Here is a 19993-nt window from a genome sequence, read left to right on the forward strand (position 1 = left end):
ACGCCGCAGTGAAATTAAAACAACAAAAAAGCATAAAAATACACAATTTTATGGCATTTTTTCTTTCGTTTCTACAAAAACTACCTACTTGACTGCTTCCACATCTACCACCATACTATCAAACTTCAAGCACACACAAATACACGACAACGTACCCACCACCACGGCAGTAACAACAACAAGGCATACCACTTTTTGTTGTTTGCTTTGTGTACACGAAGCTATTTTTAATTTTCACTAAATAAAAAAATAATATCCACGATAATCAACCCGTATGAAAGAAGAACCTAAAAATCTGTCATTAGTATTCGTATTTGGTAGTTGGAAGCAGAGAGGTAGAAACAGATATTTATATTTACACAAACAAAAGCAGTGTGTAGGAAAGAGAGAGGCTATAATACTATTGCTCTACTTTAGCGTGTATTCTGTTATACAGAATTTATAAAACATAGACAGAAAGAGCGAGAGAGTACAATTGAAAAACCAGTTATTGAGAGTGAAGCATTGCATTTGCTTTTATTGAACGTAGAGTTGCCGATTAGTACGTGTTTGATGGCTAGAGAGTTTGGTTGTTTCGGTTGGAATACGTTTTTGTGTTTAACAGTGTACAAAAATAAAGAGAAAAAAAGTCTAAGATAATGTGTATTAAAAGGAATAAATATACATACTAGTATTTTATAAAGAAAATAATTAAAAATATAAAGAATAAAGCAATGAATTTAAAAAATATATTAGTGGCAATGAAAAGTTTTCTTTTAAAACATCTTTAGTGCGTTTACATAAGTGCAGCTATTTTCATCAGTCGTCATCATCAGTTTTGTCAATGATAATTAACAAAATACGCCCGTGATATTTAAACAACTATACAGGTGCTTCACCTTAATTTCTTTTTGTTATAAAAAAATTAATTTATTACTATTTCTATAAAAAAAAACCCAGTTTTTCTCTACAACTTTCAAAAAGAAAAAAAATTCATATTTAATTTTACAAAAAAAGAAGAAAAAACACCACCTTTTGTTACAACTACATACACACAAACAGCAATTTATTTATTGTTTTTCAAAATTTGTTTTACCCTAAATTTTGTGGTTGTGTTGAACTTTCAGTTTGAGTTTGTACTTTTTTTTCGTTCAATCATTTGTTGTGTGTTTTATTTTGAGAAAAAGTGTGAGGCAAATAATTGGTAAAAAATACAAATACAAGAAAGAAAAAAATAAAGGAACTATGATGTTGCATGCTTTAATAATTTCATTTCGTTTAAATTCGATTTTATTTTAAACGATGGATCGTCGTGCTTTAAAAGTTCATCCAAGAAGGTATTATTTTCTTTCATAATTTTGTGATTTTTTTTTCTTAATTACATATTTTTTTTATAATTAATTTTAGCCTGTATTTGTATGTAGAATGTTTTATTTAGTTTATTATTTTCATATTTCGTAATTATGTTTTCTTTTCTATTTTCTTTTAGTGTAAAATACATTTCATGGACGTCTGTTTTCTTTTGCTAGTTTTTCATTCTCTTTTTAATACTGTTTTCGTTTATTTTTTGTTTTCTTTGGCTCTTTGTATTGCTTTGTTTTTACGTATGTATACATATTTATTTATAACTCTCTTCTCTCTTGTTTGTTGATTTTATTTAAGCGCTCATTTCTTTTTCGTATTATTGTTTTTGTTTTGTCATGTGCACCAAGCAAATCAGAAACATGCAGAGTTGTATTTCTATAACAGTGGGGATTTTGGGTAATTTTTATATTTTGTAATGCTGCATAAATAATTAACATATTTGTACACAAGTTAATCAAAGATTCTTTTAATATTATTCTTAAATATTTACAGTAAATTAATATATAAACTTGATTGAGCCAATAAATTGATTATAGCTAGTACCTTTATACAGTAAAATTGTTAATCACACGATAATCCTGCAACTGTAATTTTGCGAGCTTCATTTTCATGTGCTAAACATTTGGCATTGGTATCTTTATAAATACATAATCTTAAAAATACCCTAATTCATCTGTGATAAATTGTTATGAGTTAATAATTAAAATGTAAAAAAAATATATATGTTTTATGACAATGAAAAAATGTCATGTCACATTGAGAAATTTTTGTTGCTGCAGTATTAAAACAACATCATTCATTATGACAAAATTGCTTCTTGCATGCAATACTTTTTTTTTAAATATTTCATATTTTCTTCACGTTTTCTCTTTTGGTTTGTTTCTTTTTAAGTTTTTCGTCATTATGTTAGTTTTGTGCCTTTTTGTTGCAACATTTATGTTTTTTTAGTATAGTCACTGCCTGCTGACTTCTGATATGTACAGATGTATGTACGTATTCGTTTTAGACGTATCTATGTACCTTGCAATTCATGACAGCAGCAACAGCTCTGAAGGAAAAATACAGAGAGGTCAATGTTTTTTTTTTTTTAACTTTTGTTCAAATGTTTATGTATAATATTTTTTAAATAAGTTTACAAAAAATACCTAAGATTAATAAAGAAACGTTCTAAGATATTTTTATTTCGATACAAACCCCGATTCCAAATCGAAATTTAAATAGAAAAAGATTTTAATTGTATAGGTACCTACCTAATTATTTAAAAAAATGGTTTTTGTAATCTGAAAGTAGTGTTTTAGTAAATAACTCAATATTGACAATCGCAAGGTGCTAGCTCGATCCAAAATTTGGTTATGGGTGCTAAATTAGCAAATTTGGTGTTATATACATTTAACTTTCAGTAGATTTCAATAAACATAATTATGGCAAACAAAATTTTGTATTGGCGTCACATCTAGACGAATTGAGATATTGCCAGAAAACTTTTTACATATTTCAAAATTTATTACAAATAAAAGGATGTTTTAGAAAAATATTTATCTATTGCCAAAAATTATTACCGAAGATATTTGCGAAAAAAAAAATTAAGTCATGGAAAAAACCGAAAATCCCAAAATTGTAACTTAAATATCTTTTAAACTATAAAAGATTATTTAGTGAAATAAAAGGGAATTTCTTTACCTTCCCACTTGCTTTATTAAAAAGCTAAATTAATTAAAATCTGTCAATATTTGCAAACATTAAAAACTTTAAACATACCTACATATTTAACGATAAATTAAATCATAATGTCTTCGCTATAAATTGCCTTTATTAAGGTATTGAAAAGTATATAGATCCCTTAGCGCCAAATTATCGTAAGCGACAAAACAGAAATTTTACAGGAGAAGGTTTTTTCGATTATTTTGAAATTTATTCATAGAATTCAAAATGTTATGATGCGATATAATTTCGTTCAACACAGATACCAATTTTTCGAAATGAAATAAAATTGTTATTTATGAATAGTTTTTAATGAAATTTCACAGTTATGTAAAATTTTCTATTCAAAATGGAAAAAATTGTTGAAAAATCCCAAAAATGGAAATTTTTAGTTTTTTGGTTTCGGAACCCTTTACAAAATAATTAAAAGCATATTGGGCCATCTATAATCGGTTACTATATTTTGATATCGAATATGCGATTTGAGAATTTTTGCCCATAAAGTTTAATTTTACATAAAAAATATGTGTGTTTTGAATGGACCTGGTAACAAAAATTTAAAATTTTTTTTTTAATTTAAAATATTTTATGAAAACTTAGCTTTCAGAAAGTATAAATTCCTTGTACATCCACTTAGAAATTTTTTGTGATAACTTAAAAAGAAAAACAGTCCTTTTTTCCCAAAAAATTAGCGAAGAATCGGCTTTTTAAAATTTTTTAAATTCAAATGGATATAACTTTGGACTTAGTCATTATTTTTAAATAGTTCTTTTTCTATTTAACACATACATATGTTATTAGTCCAATGAAGTAAAACTGGAGAAAATCGGAAAATATTTGGATACGCTGTTATCAAAAAACTGGAGTAGGTTGGTTAAAAATATTGAAAATTTAATTTTCAAATGCGAATATCTCCTAAGCTATAAGAGATAATTGATAGCTACGATTGGGTCTTTTGTAGCGCTCGATGAAAAGATTTTATACATATGTGTAATTTTTTTTGAAATCGGAACACAAACGAAGAAATTGGATCGTTTTAAAAATGTAACATACCCGAGGTGTCCTACTTTGAGGGCCCTTGGTCGCGACCCTGGTGGGCCCATGTGGTCCACATTCAGAACTTAAACTCGACAGCACTTCTTCTTTTCGCATGTGAAATTTCATTCAAATCAATCTAACCATTTAGAAGTTACAGATTTATTTCATTCTTTTTTTTCTATACCACCGAATTTTATCGTAAACGACACGATAAAATTCGTTTACTGTAAAAGGTAAACATTGACTTACGATAAAATCTTAACCCCTATAATTTTGAAGTTATTAACAATTTTGATATTTGAGTGCGCTAAAATATCAGTCGGTCCATAAAATTTTAATTTTTGCAATTAAAAAAATTTAGAAAATGTCGCTTACGATAATTTGGCGCTAAGGGCTCGATATATTGGAATATATGGTGTTTTTTTAATCCCGACATAACTTACGAAAGGTTTAACTGTCAAATGAAGTGTAATACTGCGCTCACTCTTTTACATTTATGAACGGTATATGAAAAATCATCATGAAGAGATTGACGCTTGAACAACGCTACCAAATTATCCAAATTTACTTTGAAAATCAGTCATCGATTCGCACAACTTATATACAATTATTATCGCAAAAATGTGTTCAGCGATGAGGATACATTTTGTCTTAACAAGTTTGTTAATAAACACAATTGCCGCATATGGAGTGGGACCAATCCACAACAGACACACGTTTTGTGCCATTTACAAGTTGGTAGCATCATCGGAGCTTATTTCTTCAAAAATTAAGCGTTTGGTTGAAAAATAGGGATGACATTGATCCGGGCGAGATGAGGTTTCAACAGGATTTGGCGAAAACTTGATTTCAAGAAATGGTCGTCCGATTTGACACCTATCTATTTTTGCCCTGTGGGGAACAATTGACGCTTTGGAGATCAACATAGTTCATGTTGTGACAAAGCTCGAAAGAGTGGCCCAAAATTGTACTCCATATGCCCGAAATCATTTAAAAATGTTAATGCCATTTTTATCTTTTGAATAAAAAAGGTTTTTGATTAAAATTTACCTTTTGTTATTATTTACAATTTCAAGTTCTATCGGGCTTAAAAAAACACCCTTTATCTCGGACATTTGTGGGCCAATATAGATGCTTCCTTCAACACAAAATATTTGGAGAGTTTTTAGTAGCTCTCTTAAAAACTAGGGTGCTTTAGTTCGAAAAAGTGAACTTTCTAATTTTTTAAAAGTCGACTTTAGCTATTTATGAAAAGAAAAAAAATTTTAAATGTTTATAATAAAAAATCTATTGTTCTTACATTTTTCCATTTTTTTTAGCTAGTCGATTGTTCGACTTTTATCGGACCATATGAAGGGTACATAAATGAAACTAAAAAAGCAGAAATTTACTCAAAAAAACAACGTTTATAATAAAATACCTAAATATTTGTATATTTTCGTCTTCTTTTTCTTGTTATTTTCCAAACGCCAACAAAAAAGTATGTACGTGAACGATGATGGTGTGCTAGTCAGACACTTCGTTACTGTGGTTGTCTGTCGTCTTTTTGAATTCCCAAAATGCACATTTATCAAAAACCAGTTTCCCGCTGTGTTGACAACTGCTGCTTCTGCTTTAGAATTGTTGTTGTTTTTTTATGTTTTTCAAAGTAGTTGTTCTTGTTCGTTTTTGTAACTTCTCTTCCTTTGGTCAATGTTACTTTGTTGTTTTTGTAAATTTAATGTGTTGCCTCTGCGCACTTTAATTTCGACGTCTTTTTAGTTTATTTTTTTTTTTGCAAATGGATTTTCTTAAGTCCGGTCGTACAGCGACATCTTTCCTGGATTTTGTATTTGCTAGATATTGAGTCTGAGAGTGTTTGTGTGTTTTTATTCAACATTTTCAATGACTGTCGGTGGTTGTTTATTTGTTCATGTTGTTGTTATGGTTCCATTTAAAGGAAAATCAAAAACATTGCAAAAAAAAGGAAAGACCGAAGAGAAAAGATTAAATTACAAAAGAACTTTTAGGCAGACGTCATACAACAAAAAATTGCAGATTTATTTTGGAGGGTAAAAGAGAGTTGCCAAAATCATGGTTTAAGAATACAAACACACACTCACAGACATGAATCCATACACATTTATCTAGATGTGTGAAAGTAATTCGATACAGCTGTTACGCACATTATGTCTTGTTAAAGCACGATAATTCCTTGATAATATAAACATTTTTAAACACTTGAAAAAATAAGAAAATTAAGAATGTGTATGTTTATATTCAAAAAAGGTATTTTTCAGTTTAAGATATACATACCTAGTTATATTTTTTTTTTGGCAACAATTTGGTTTTTAGGAGTAGGGTTTAAAATGACCCCAAACTTTTAAAATCATAAAAAACCTTGTCAATTTCAATAGTGCTGATCAAAATTTGATTTTTAAAGTAAGCAAATGAAATTGATTTTAACCCTTTATTGTACTTTTCATTTATATTGACTGAGTTTATCGTGATTTTAAATGTTGAGGGTCGTTTTAATAATAGACTTCATGTTACACTTTTTCATTTCGTATCATTGCGCTATAATTCCATTAGAAATTCCAAATATTGAAAAATTTGACCTTTGGCCTTCATCTGTACCTTGAAATTTGTTCGTTCATACAAACTTGGAGCACTCTAATGTACTTGATACTGTAGACAGCTTTACTCAAAATTTTAGAAAAAATAAAAAGTGAGTACCTATCTGTATATCTATACAAGGTTATTACCACTGATATCTCTTTCTAAATATGAGTTTTGTACATTTTAAATTAAAAAAAATAATCGAAAAGACTTTATTATACCCTTCACCTTCGTGAGTTTGTCATTCCGTTTGTAATTTCTACATTTTTCATATCCGACCCTATAAAGTATATACATACATATATTCTGGATCCTTATAGATAGTGGTGTCGATTAAGCCATGTCCGTCTGTATGTTGATATCAATTTTCGGAAGACCCCAGATATCTTCGGGATCCAAATCTTCAATAATTGTCAGACATGCTTTCGAGAAGTTTGCTATTTAAATTCAGCAAAATCGGTCCACAAATTTTTGACCTACATATGTACATATATCTGGATTACTAAGTCATTAATGTAGACAATATATATCAAATGATAGATATTTCAAAGACCTTTGCAATGATGTATATAAAACCATAGTAAGTTGGGTCAAAATCGGAAAAAATATTTTTTAACCAGATTTTTTTTCGCTAAATCTTTTAAAAAATTGGAAGAACAAAAAAAAAAAATTTTAAATTTAAAAAAACAATTCGAAATTTTTTTTTCCAAAAAATTAAAAAACAAAAAAAAAAATTTGTTTACCTAAAAATATATAAAATTTTTATTTTGAAGTATAATTTGGTGAAGGGTAGATTCGGCACAGCCGAATATAGCTCTCTTAATTGTTTTTCCATAAGGTATGCTGAAGATATAGAATTATCTCTATGAAAAATGTAGCCAAAACTTAACATCAAATTTGATCAAATTAAGTGATATAGTGATATATGAGGAGCCGCAGAATAAAAGGTACTTTTTCGCATATTTCAAATTTTTGGGAAATTGAGATTTATTTATTTCGCCCTCTTAAAAAACTGAATGAGCCTGGAAATGGTAACATGTTTCTTGCTTATCAATAGATATATCTAACTACCATAAGTCAACACATTAAATGTTAAGGATGTTTGATATAAAACCATTTTAATATCGAAAAAAGAACCTTTTGTTAAAAAATCAAGAGAAAAAAGTACGTTTTGTTAAAAACAAAATTAAAAAGTATGTTTTTTATGCGTTTTTTTAACGATAATATTTTAAATTAATGTTTTAATACTGATTTTTTTTTTCGTTTTATATTAGTGTTGTACGTTTTGTTAAGCACACATTTTTTTAGAACCCATTTACTTAGTAAAAACTTAAAAAAATGTTTGCTTGATTGTTTCTAGAAGATTTCAACCTAAATACGAAAAATGCGAAAAAGTACATTTTGTTCTGCGGTTCCTCATATGTATGTATGTATATCGATCCATAAATTGCAAAGATATGCAAAATTAGGGATGTAGTGACATTTTCATATCCCTTCAAAATTGTTACCTCTAACACATTAGACATCAAATAAAAATTATTAGAGTCTAAACGACTATTCGGTTACGGATTAGGTCAAAAATCGGTCAAAGCAAACTTTTATAAAGGAAAGCCATAGATTATGGAATTTAATAGGAATATATAAAAAATTAAATTAATGGATTTTTTGTATAATAGGTATCTAAGATCTTCCCTCAAAAAAACTTTTCTGTTCTTAATGAATGGAGTCGATAATGTAAAGTTGGTGATGCAGGGCTAAAATAAACTCAAAACTAAGAATAATAAAATTATCTATTGCAGAAATTTGTACCTACCTAATACATTTTAAAAGTTTTGGTTTGTTTCGTATTAGGCGGAATAAGGTTTTTGGTGTGAAACTTAATTTCGGGACGGTACGGTTTTGGCTTGACAATCCCTATATTAGACTGACTCTAAACATTATTTATCTGTGACAAGGCAAACGTAAAAATACGTTTTTGCATTATTTTTTAAGGAAATTCATTTTATTAACATAGAAAAATATTTAGGCAAAAAAAAGTACATAATAAGAAATATGTAGTACCCTTGCATATAACTTTTAAAATTGGCAACCCTTTTTCACATCAAAATATTGCATTTTTAAGATGTTTGTACAAGTTATATCTTCTCTCTTTGTCCCACTTATTGTTATTAATGCACTAAATTTCACTATATCGTTTTCCCATTCCCACTTGGCCGTAACAATTCATTGTTGTTGTTTTAGTGTGTGTGTGTTCGTTTTTACCCCAAGGAAAAAAATCTGTATCTAAAATAAATCGATAAAATGTTAAATAATGCGCGCGCACTTATATCCACTACCCGGCTCTTCGAGAAAAAAACAACCTCACTCGGCAAAAAAATATAGAAAGAACTGTGTGTATGTTGAACGATGAAACCTAAAATCTCGTAAAATTTAATAAAAAACCAAACGATGGCTGAAAATAAAAAAAACAATGACGACCGACCACTACATGTAGCAGTGGAGTATAATAATAAACACAACAATAACAACAGAAAAAAGAAAAAAATTAAAATGTGCATGGAAGCATTCAACTAATAAAAGCAACAACAACAACATAATGTTGTTTTTTTTTTTGGTTTGGTGTTTTTGTAATTGTGCTCTATAGTAGTGTAGTATGACATGACATGGTTGGTACTACAACAATATTAATTTATTTCTATCGTTTCGTTTATTGCTTTGTTCCCAAAGAGGGATTAAATTTGAGTTTTCTACGTTTTGTACCTATGTTGGGTTAATAACATTTGTGATTTGTTGTTGTTGCTGTTCCATGCAGTCGTACATCCACATACTCTGTGTGAATTTTGGGTATGATGGTATTGAGTTTTTCGTTGTTGGTTTAAGCGACCAACGAACAAACCTTCAGATAGATGTAGTCGTCGTTATGGGTTGCCTGTCATGCCAGCCTACATTAATGGTTTCAATACAGTTTTCAACCATATGTTTTTTCTTTTCAAAATGTTTTTTTTATTCGGTAATTTTCTTTTCGTATAATTGATGATGATGATAATTATGGTTTTCTTGTATTCGTTTTATTTTCATTTTTGTTTTATAGTTATGATTTCTTTACATTTTTTGTTATTGTTTGCTGTTTGTCCCGAAAAATGTTGATGGCGTAAGAAAGATAAAGTATAATGAAAAGGAATAAGGTTTCGTTTTAGTAAGGGAATTGCTTCACACACTGTTTTTTGGGAAGGTGAGAGAAGAGCAAGAAATATACATAATTTCAATGTCTGCTGCAATATTTAGTTTATGTACATACCTACATGTATGTAGGTATGTAGTTGTTACTTCTACCACTGCTTCCTCAACACCCCCATTATATTCTCTTCTTTTTTTTTATTAGCAAGTTGTCTGGTTCAGTGTCTGCGCCTGTTTTTTTTTGTTTGTTTTTTGTTTTCATTTTACTTCATACATCCTTCCTCCCTCCATTCTAAATTGTTTGTCCAAAAACGAAATTTAATACTTTAGCATTAACAACAAACATCAGAAACAAGTCTTGTTTACATATCTCCCCAACCACAGAGTAAGACTCCCCAACTCTTGGTTTGTTTACATTCTGTTTTTCTTCTTTTTGTTTTATATTTTATTGGTATTTATGCCTTCTCTTTAATTTGAGTAAAGGATACAAGATTGCCAGGGTAATTTCTAATTTTTATACAATTCATATGACATGAAACGAAATATTTTTTTAATTTTTAACTCATGTTTTGATTTGTGATTTACTGACTTCTTTCAGGTTATTTATTTGTTGCTTATTTTTTCTCTCTCATTTGTGTTCATTTGATTGTAGCGCTGCCATCAAGGCGAATTCATACAAGGTGGTGGCAGTTCTACAAAAACAACAATTGGTCTTAACAAATGTCAAAAAACTAAAATTATAAAATAAAAAAAAGTATTAAAACTTAATATAGTGTAGATAATTGATTAGTGAGGGATTTACTTATTTATGTAAAAAATAAATATATTGTTAATAAGCTTAGAATATACCTATAGATATTTAAATATAAAAACAAGCTTTGACAATTGTTAGAACCAAAAAGGGGATAACAAATTTATCAGCTGTTTGACTGACTCCATCTTGTATAAATTCGCCTTGGCTGCCATTGTTATTAAAAATTTTAATGAATTTAGATCTTTTCGCGTTATACCTATTTAGCGATTTTTAATAATTCCATTTTTGGCATTTAGCGTTTTTTTTGAAAAATGCACGTTTCAATTTAATGTTTTTATACCCTAAACCACCATAAAAAATATTAGTCTAACTTCCACCTTAAAGTATGTATACTAATCGACTCAGAATTACTTTCTGTGAGAAAAGTACATGTCGCAATTTTGAAGATATTAGCCTCACACAAATGTCCTCCCGAAATTGGACATTATCGGTCATAAATGTTTAATTTATGTTGGTATCCAAACAAAATTATCTCCAAATTAGATTTATATAGTACATATGTATATGGAATTCATGTCACCTAATTTTATGATGATCGGTCCATAATTAGTCATAGCTCCCATATATGGCCCTCTTCCGAAAATCACTTTAACGAACATAAATTCTTAAAATTTTTTGTATACACTAAATTTCAACTTAAATAACTTTCATACAAACATAAATCACACAACCTAATTACATGGCGATCGGTCCATAATTAGCTCCCATATAAGGCCAACTTCCGAAAATCATTCACGAAAATAAATTATTTAAATTTAAAGAGAAAAATGTTCTTATTCATTAACATGGTTGGGCTTGAACGACCATAATCAGACAATCGAGTGAGGTTTCTGACAACTGAGTTAGGTTGGGAGCAATCAAACCAGAAGAATATGTATTTGAAATCCAATATCAATTTATTTTACAAATACCTACATATATCTGTTAATTCAAATATTCACATACTTTTAGAATTTTGTAGCGCATTTTGAGATGCTTTCGATCATAAATAGTTGGTATATAGTTTTTAGGTAATTCCATAAAAGACTTTCCTTCTGCCAAGAGGTAAAGAAAAGATCATTACGCAACATTTTCCATAAAGTATAATTGTAATAAACGCTGCACACCATCAATCGCTTGTTTTGTACGGAATCTTTCGGGTTGCATATTATCGTTAAGAGTAAACGTATTGCGAAAACTGTATAAAGCCAACAAAAAAGGTTTCGGTATTCGGCCAAATTTTTATTGAATACCGAATATTAATAGTAGGCTGGTTTTTGTCCTATTCCGAGACTGAAACCGAATATTCGGTCAGATTCTAAAAAGTAGAAAAAAAACTTATTTTAACCCTTTTATACTTTAAAACACATAAACATTTTCATTAATTTCATCCTTAAAATTTTACCTTTTCGCAGCAAAAGGTTTCCTTTTATCTGACACAGTAACTGAGTTAAAAAAAAAACATACTTTCAACCCCTAAATAGAACATATTCGAACGAATATACCATACAATTGAACTAAAAACAATATTTGCACTGAGTATTCCATTCCATTTCCCCATTGTGTTGTAGATTCTTTCTAATAAACAAAAAAAACCCTAAAATGTTTTCTGTTTGTTTTCTTTTCCCTGCATCTGTGTCATAATTTTGAATTAAAAAAACGAAAAATATTGTAAATATGATAATTTATACAAAATGAAATTGTGTTCGAGACGAGTTTGCCACTGTTACTGACTTGTCTTCCCCAGCAATTGTGCTTGCAAACAAACGAAGGTTTGTGTACAAAGTACTTTATTTAATGTGCGTGTCGGGCGGGGGTGTTTCGTCCGACACCACCATGCTAAAAGTAAAAGAATACGAAATACATTTCCCTAAGACTATTTCTATGGGCTTTTGAGGGTTTTTTTTAAGTGTATGGCGGAAGTTTTATTAAACATTTTGCCATTTTTCGATCGAAATAAAAGTAAGGGTTGAGTTTAAGTATGTTGCATGTTTCCAGTAATTTTTCATAAAATATTTATCAGATAGGGTGTATAATAGGTATATATTATATTAGTTGTGTTTGTATTTAGCTTTTTTTTTAAATATTTTGTTGCCAACTTTTGTTCAATATCAGATTATGTGGAAAGTAGGCAAATGTAGAATTGATTACAAATTACATATAGTTTAAAATGGTGTGCTATGTTTGATCAGTATTGGATCACTCTAGCAACAAATAAAACCATATTTTACAAATTCTTCTATATTTAGAAAACAAGATTCAAATTGTATTTTAAAAATTCTTATTATCAACCTGTAAATCTTTTATGGAGTAATGTGTAATATTGAGTTTTCAAATCGTTACAAAGTTATAAGTAAAGACATGCATTGAAATGATTTCCCTTTTTAATGTTTGGATTTTATTTTGCTTCTTTCAGAACTACGGCCACAAGAGAAAGTGAAAACACAACAACAACCGGAAACACTACATATCTGCCAACACAACCCCTTAAGGATAATTCAAACATAAGAATAATAAAATTCAATGCTGAGCAAGCGCACTTTGTCGACCAAAAACAACCGCAGCAAATTGTAACACAAATACAAACAACGCCAACAACAACAACTCCTCTAACAAACGGCAACAACAATCACATTAACAACAACAATAACAATAACAACAAAAACCATAATAACCACAACAACCACTACAGTGCAACATACTTGACAAATTCAAAAGTCTCCAACACCAGCCCAACTTCAAACGGCACCGTCACCTCAAAAGTCGCTAATAACAGCAGTAGTGGTGGTGGTAACGGTGGAAACGAACGCCCTCTCAAGTGTTTAGAAACGTTAGCACAAAAGGCCGGTATCACATTTGACGAAAAATACGATTTTGCTCCGTCGTCAGCATCTGCCGCCAACACAACAACTACCTTCACAGTTTCAACCTCAACGCCGCCACCCCCACATTCCCAGTCACAGTTGACAAACAAAACATCGTTTACCGTTACGTCAAATTCCTTCTTTGGCAACGGTAATAATAAAAGCTTCACGCTGGAGAAGTCACAGAGTCCAGCCCAACAGGTGGCACCTAATACGGTGCCCCTACAAATATCACCAGAACAATTGCAACAACTACAACATTACCATCAACTGCAGCATGGCTCGCCCTTTGCTGCCATCCAAGTTAAACAGGAATTTCCCACACAGCAACACACGCTGACGGGTCCCGGTAGCACTACCGAAATAAAACATCCGAGCCTTCTCGATGCTGCCACCCAGGGGCAATTGCAGCAGATGCAAATGCAATTGGCTCAAGCTACAGCTGATGCCAATGGAGGCGGTGGTCAAAACAGCCCAGCCACACAACACACGCCCACCAGTGCGGGCGCTGTGGCTGCTATGCAGCAACAACATTCGACAACCATAAGCACCATGTCGCCGATGCAATTGGCCACTGCTACGGGCCAAGTAACGGCAACCGGAGACTGGACACAAGGTCGTACCGTACAACTAATGCAACCGTCCACAGGCTTCCTATATCCGCACATGTTGGTGCCCGGTAATCTCATACAATCTGGTCTAGGCCAACAACCCATTCAAGTGATAGCTGCTGGCAAGCCATTTCAAAGCGGCGCTCCGCAAATGATCGCCACAACTCAGAACACAAAGCAAATGTCCTTGGGGGGTAATACTGGGTTTCCTAGTGGTACAACGTACGCCATACCATCCAGCCAATCGCCCCAGACATTGCTCTTCTCTCCGGTCAATGTCATATCACAGTCGCCACAGCAACAGAATATACTGCAAGCAATGACCGCAGCCGCCAATGCCCAGCAGCAACAACAGCAGCAGCAACAACAACAACAGCAGCAGCAGCAGCAAAAAGGTTCGGTGGATGCGCAAAAGAGTTTACAGCAAAAAGTCGTGCAAAAAGTGACCACCACTACGAATACTGTTCAGTCGGCTGCTGGAGCTGCCCAACAGCAGCAGCAACAAGCCACCCAACAATGTGTGCAGGTCAATACTCAAAACGCGGGTATGCAAGCTGGCACCACACAAATCATAAGTCCTCTGCAACAGGCCACCGGACAACCCCAACCATTGCAAATTAATGCCTCTCCTTGGGTGCAGAGTGTGCCATTTTGGTCGAACGGTTTGCAACAGTTGGCCCAAAATCCCATTATCATAAGAGGCACACAGGCGGACGGCACACCCGGAGTGTTCATACAACAACCCAGTGGACAAACATTGCAGACTCAACAACCAAATCGTAAGTATTATCTACCACTACCTTCCCACAATGTATCGTTACATAACTAATTTGTTTTGTTTTCATTCAGAAATAACCCTGCAATGCAATGTCACACAAACCCCCACTAAACAACGAACACAGTTGGAGCAGTTGGCTGCTAAGCAACAACAGCAGCAGCAGCAAACGGGACAAAATCACAGCCAACAGGTGGTGCAACAACAGGCCACACAACTGCAAGTTCAACAGCAGCAGCAACAACAACAGGTCTCCAATGTTCAGCAGCAGCAACAGCAGCAGCAGCAACAACAAGCTGTTGTTCAGGCACATTTGCAGCAACAAGCTGCTGCCGTCGTGGCCGCAGCCAATCAGCAACGTGGACAAACTCAAATTCTACCCCAATCGGGTGGTGCCCAAATTCGTCCTGCCTCATCCGTATCCACACAAACAGCTCAAAATCAAAGTTTACTCAAACAGAAGATGCGAACAAAGCAGCAGGCGGTGCGTCCCGCTTTGCCAGCCATGAAAACAGAACCGCAAACTGTGCAACAGGTGCAGCAGCAGCAACAACAACAGCAGCAGCAAGTAGCTAAAACTACTACTGTGGCTGGACTTCAGCAACAAATTACGGCTGCTGTTGCAGCACAACAGCAACAACAACAGCAGCAGCAACAACAAGGTCAACCGACCATGCATCAAGTTGTAACATCAGCGGGAAACAAGTGAGTAATAAATGTGAAGTTATTTTTACACTATCTGAGATTTTATTTGAGTTGAGTGATTGTAAAACAACTGTGAAAAGCTTATTTTCAATACACGCACTGTGGTTCCAAATCAAAATCTAGGTGGACAAAATTATGAAAATCGGTATCTTCAGAATTTGAAAAAACTAAGTTTTTTCGGAAGCTGCTTTACTAAATTAGATATGTCTCTATTGTTTTACCATATAGAAATTCATACTTCAAAACATAGATAAACATTGATATAGGCTTTTATTAAGTGTATATCTTATATTTATGGGCCTCTCCATTTTCCTATGACTATATACATCATTTAAAGAAACTTCTGGGGAATGTCCTTGTAAAAAAATTGTAGCCGCCAGCACCCGCCGAAATGCTTTTTTTTAATTTTTACGGAATGGAATTTTTAGAAATATTTCTTTCTTTATAATTGATTTTTATATATCTAGACTTGAAATATAGTAAAGTAAATACAGATCTTTTTAAAAATTTAGTTTCAGAAACACTTGAAAACGTATTTTTTTTAAATTTTTTTATTAATGTTTATTATATGAATATCTAGACCCTACTATAACTTGAAAAATAGTTTATATTGATCTTTTAAACATTTTTTTTGGAATCGGAGATACCAATTCTATATAAAAAGAGCGCAAATAATTTTGTCCACCTAGATTTTGATTTGGATCCACAGTGACTCGTCCTGAACGAGTCTCAGTTCATGTGCAAACTTAAGCAAGCTAAAACATGGGTTAATTCAATAATTGACATAGAAATTATTGGAAGTATCAGTTTCTAGGTATAAGATCTGTTCAAAATGCATTTAATGAAATCTAAATGTTCGTACTACAATGTACTTCAAACAAAATAAAATAAAGTACAATTAGTTCGAAATACCCAATAATCTGATGGTCTTCCCCGTCAATTTGGCATATACTTCTAAACTTCTATATTGATCAATTTTTTAATAAGTTATTTGAGTTATGTTGCTTTTTTGGATCTCGTCTTTGCCAACTCTCCTAATATATAATAGTCGAGTTCATCGCCCCTTGTTTGTCCTTAGGATAACTATCATCTGGCTCTGAATATAAGAACAATGTTTTTCGCAACTTTAAGTAGAATTTTGTATGTTCATATCATTTTCGTTCTTGAAAATGCAACATTTATCCCAAACAATTGAAATCAAATTTGAATTATGAAAGAAAATTATAAATGTGTAAATAAAAAATGATTATTATTTGCTTTTGCAGAATGGTGGTTATGAGTGCTGGCACACCAATCACTATACAAAACGGTCAAACGCTGCAGCAGGCCGTTGATAAACAACAACAGCAGCAGCAATTGCAATTGCAGCAGATTCAAAAGCAACAACAGCAATATCTGCAGCAGCAATTGATTCAACAGCAATTTGCTCAAATACAGTTGCAACATCAGCAGCAGCAACAGCAGGCAGCTGTGCATCAACAACAACAGCAACAACTCCAGCAAGTTGTAGCTGCTCAACAACAACAGCAAGTTGGACAACAGCAGCAACAGCCTCAAATTCAGCTGCAAGTTGGTCCACAGGGTTTTATAACAGCCCAGCAGCAGCAACAGCTGCAAAATCAATTATTGCAACAGCAACAACAATTACAACAACAACAGCAGCAGCAACAGCGAGACCAACAGCAATCTCAGAATATTATACATCAAATTGTAGTACAGCAATCACCGCAACAGCAGCAGCAACAACAACAGCAGCAGCAGCATCAGCAAACGCAACAGTTGCAACAGCAAATAACTGCTGTGCCATTTTCCGTTTCGTCCTCGACGCCAGCTTCTATAGCAACATCTCAAGGACTGCAGCAACATGTGGCGTATCAAACAAAAACTTCAAACTCACTGCCCACCACTTCAGTGGTGACAATTTCTAATCAGACAGGTCCTTTGGTTACAAGTACGGTGGGCTTAAATCAAGCAAACGCACAGTTACAACAACAGCAATTAATAGCAGCAACAATAGCAGCCTCTCAGCAGCAACAACAGCAGCAGCAGCAACAACAGCAGCAGCAACAACAACAGCAGCAGCAGCAGCAGCAACAATTGCAACAACAGCAGCAGGCGCAACATTTGGTAGCTGTTGCTCAACAACAGCAGCAACAACAGCAGCAGCAGCAACAACAGCATCAGCAACAACAGCAGCAGCAACAACAAACAACAGTTATGCCACCTCCCTCATCTCCAGCACAAAATCCAATTTTAGCAATGGCTTCCATGATGAATGCCGCCGCCGGAGGCAATCTAACGGGCAACACCTCACTGACAACTCCAGTTTCCATGACATCGCCCATGGGCAACACTATAACAACGAATGTTTCCTCATTGCCCGCCACACCCACAAAACCAGCCATTGAACAATTGAAAACTGTCTCCAGTGCACCCAGCACTCCCTCCACAGCCACTCTTAATATCAATATCGCTGCATCTGCACCTTCAACTCCTGTGCAACTCGCCACAGCCGAACAACCATCAAAGGAGGCTGCCACAAAATCCAATGATAATAAAACAATTGAAGCTTCTACTACTTCTACTACTACAGCCATGACCACCACACCATCTACACTTTGCACTACAGCCACTATTGCCACCAGTAACAGTGCAACAACTACTCAACAATCACAACAACAACAACATTCACCAATAATAACAGCTTCCCAACATACAACCACTACGCCTACAGAAACTCCCCAAATGGCCGTACAACCCATGGATACTACAGAATCGTCAAACGAACCTTTGCCAAACATGGGTACTAAACAAACCAATGCTAGTGCTGTAGCTCCGACCAACCAGTCGTCTGATTGCAATAATTCTTCGCCTCCTAAATCTCTCAAATCTTCCAACACTCAACAAATTGTTTCAAATGAAAGCGAAAAATCATCTGCACAAATTTCTTCGGTTGTTTCTTCCTCCCCGGATGAATCCACTTCGCCGACATGTTTGCCAGCTGCTGTTAGTACAAACTCCTTGACCAGCTCTGCCACCTCCATAACAACAACTTCTTCTACCACCAACACTTCGAGTACTTTCACCACGTCCACAACAACTAGTACAACTACTGGTAGCACTCCCGTTACTCCCAAGTCCAGTGGTCCACCACCAAAATGCACACCTGGCGCTACGATTGTTAAGGTTGAAAAGGATTTACCAAAAGCCATGATCAAACCGAATGTTTTAACGCATGTCATTGATGGTTTCATAATACAGGAAGCAAACGAGCCATTTCCAGTGACACGTAAACGTTATACGGACAAGGATGACAGTGACGAATTACCACGTAAGTTATGGTCCTTTTCTATATTAACAGCAAATTCGGGGGATATAATATTCAATTTATTCACAGGGCCACTTTTTATACAAAAAGATTTAATAAATTTTGTTTTATTTTTATTAATTTACAGAAAAGAAACAAGCATTGGATGATGCCTCCAACAATATAAACAACAACAATAATAATTTGTCTACCAGTCCATTGCCAGCCGATATGGTGGCATGCGAACAATGTGGCAAGCCGGAACATAAAACTAAACTGAAAAAGAAACGTTTTTGCTCACCAGCATGTGTACGCCAGGCTAAAGCTTCAATCGGTGAGCAGGTTGCACAAGCTCAGCAGCAACAACAACAACAGCAGCAGCAGGCACATCAACAACAACAACAACAGCAGCAATCTGAATCCATAAACAATGCAAACATTAATCTTAACGATTCCAATAATACCAGCCAACATTTAAACAACAGCATTAATATGGACATGAGCAACTCACTTTCTGCAGCACCCATGGTGGCAGTAGGCGTCGCCGGCATGATTGATAGAATGCAAACTGATAATACAATAATGCAAAATCTACCAATTGTGACAACAGCAACCCAACTGCAAATGCAGCAAGCGCCTCCGCCAACATCATCATCACCATCCGTCGCCATCGTTTCAGCCGCAGTAAATGAAAGCGCTCCCTTAGCCCCAACAGCGGCTACAACTGCAGCACCCGCTGTAGAACAGCAGCCACAGATGGCCAACTGGACGGTGTCGGATGTGTGTGAATTTATCAAGAATCTGCCGGGCTGTAGTGATTACGTGGATGACTTTGAGCAACAGGAAATTGATGGCCAGGCCTTATTGCTGCTCAAAGAAAATCACTTGGTTAATGCAATGGGCATGAAATTGGGACCGGCTCTCAAAATAGTAGCCAAAGTTGAATCCATGAAGGAAGTATCAGCCGCAGCATTAAATGCTGCCAATAATGCTATGGAGACCAATAATGGCAACTCGCAATAAACAAATTTGCTAAAACAGCAAAACTATTTTCAAATTGTAAATAATTGGGTCCTTTAA

At 33.7% G+C, this 19993-nt stretch overlaps 1 protein-coding gene across 1 annotated transcript; it reads left to right on the top strand.

Annotated features, from left to right (window-relative positions):
- Window positions 1-537: 537 nt before the first annotated feature.
- Window positions 538-19993, top strand: LOC135956485 (polyhomeotic-proximal chromatin protein-like). The gene is made up of 6 exons (XM_065507000.1): window positions 538-869; window positions 940-1316; window positions 13068-14905; window positions 14976-15606; window positions 16872-18937; window positions 19062-19993. Exons 2-6 carry the CDS (start codon window positions 1282-1284, stop codon window positions 19934-19936), a joined length of 5445 nt encoding a protein of 1814 aa, XP_065363072.1. The 5' UTR covers window positions 538-869; window positions 940-1281; the 3' UTR covers window positions 19937-19993.

Source organism: Calliphora vicina, chromosome 4 (assembly GCF_958450345.1).
Source record: "Calliphora vicina chromosome 4, idCalVici1.1, whole genome shotgun sequence".
Lineage (NCBI taxonomy): Eukaryota > Metazoa > Arthropoda > Insecta > Diptera > Calliphoridae > Calliphora > Calliphora vicina.